The sequence below is a fragment of the Populus euphratica genome, unplaced genomic scaffold, assembly GCF_000495115.2.
Source record: "Populus euphratica unplaced genomic scaffold, PopEup_1.0 scaffold4442.1, whole genome shotgun sequence".
Lineage (NCBI taxonomy): Eukaryota > Viridiplantae > Streptophyta > Magnoliopsida > Malpighiales > Salicaceae > Populus > Populus euphratica.
The window spans coordinates 5,364-6,643 of NW_011504234.1; the positions used below are offsets into that span (position 1 = coordinate 5,364).

Sequence of the window (1,280 nt, forward strand, 5' to 3'; positions counted from 1 at the left end):
TACAATGTCTTCTTTCATTCCTTGAAATTTCTCAAAAAAAAATATTTATTTTATAAAAAATATTTGCATGTATATTTATTTTTTTATTATAAAAAAGACAGCTTCTCTTTTATGCATGTTTATTTATTTTTATTATAAAAAAGACAGCTTCTCTTTTTAGTTGTTTATTACAGCTTCATGTATCTTTCAATTTATTTCATTAAATATAAATGTAATTTTATATTTTTAAATAAAAAAACCATATAACAAAAGAAATCCGTAACACCTGCAGCGTCCATCCTTGCTTATAAAAGCGCAATAATTGAGGACTCCCACTCTCATACAAATCCTCACCAATCATGTGCATCTCCTTATCACTCTGCCCTTCCTTAACAAGTGGTTCTCAGTCGTTTACTTTTCACCGTAATCTCCTCTCGTGTAGATCCACACCAAGCAAGAACTACCCTTTCTTGATTCGTTCCCGTCTTTCCATGGATTCAACCACTCCTGAAGTTGCCTACGATTACTCTCCCTTCCTTCGCATTTACAAAGATGGCCACGTAGAGAGACTCAGGGGCACCGACATCGTCCCTTCTGGATTAGACCCCAAAACAAACGTCCTGTCTAAAGATGCAGTCTACTCACCGGAGTTAAATCTCTCTTCTAGACTTTACCGACCACGTAACACCAACCCTGATAAAAAACTCCCAGTCCTAGTTTACTATCATGGCGGTGGCTTTTGCATTGAAACCCCCTTCAATTTTCGTTACCATGATCACCTTAACAATCTAGTTGCGGTGTCTAACGTTATAGCAATCTCTGTTGATTATAGACTGGCCCCGGAGCACCCTCTTCCTATTGCATATGACGATTCATGGACAGCACTTAAATGGGTTGCCTCTCATGTTAATGGAGATGGCCCTGAGGAGTGGCTAAACTCTCATGCTGATTTCGGTCAGGTTTTTCTTGCTGGAGATAGTGCTGGTGCTAACCTAGCACACCAACTTGCTATGAGGTATGGTCAAGAAAAACTGTCTGGTATTGACCTCACAGGTGTTATCTTAGTACATGCATATTTCTGGGGCAAAGAACCTATCGGTACAGAGGGCGAGAATTTGGAAACAAAATCAAGGATCGATGCTATATGGCATTTTGTATGCCCTACATCAAGTGGGTTGGATGACCCTTTGATTAATCCACTTGTTGATCCAAGATTGGATAGCCTGGGGTGCGACAGGCTGCTTGTTATTATTGGCGGGAAGGATGTCTTGAGGGAAAGAGGATGGCACTATTATGAGAGG

General features: G+C 39.8%; 1 protein-coding gene across 1 annotated transcript; it reads left to right on the top strand.

The window, feature by feature from the left end:
- Window positions 1-338: 338 nt before the first annotated feature.
- On the top strand, window positions 339-1,264 carry LOC105120037 (probable carboxylesterase 12; the record flags this gene model as incomplete). Its single annotated transcript, XM_011018224.1, has 1 exon — window positions 339-1,264. A coding segment is annotated over exon 1 (926 nt), but the record flags the coding sequence as incomplete, so codon positions are not given.
- Between the last annotated feature and the right edge of the window lie 16 nt (window positions 1,265-1,280).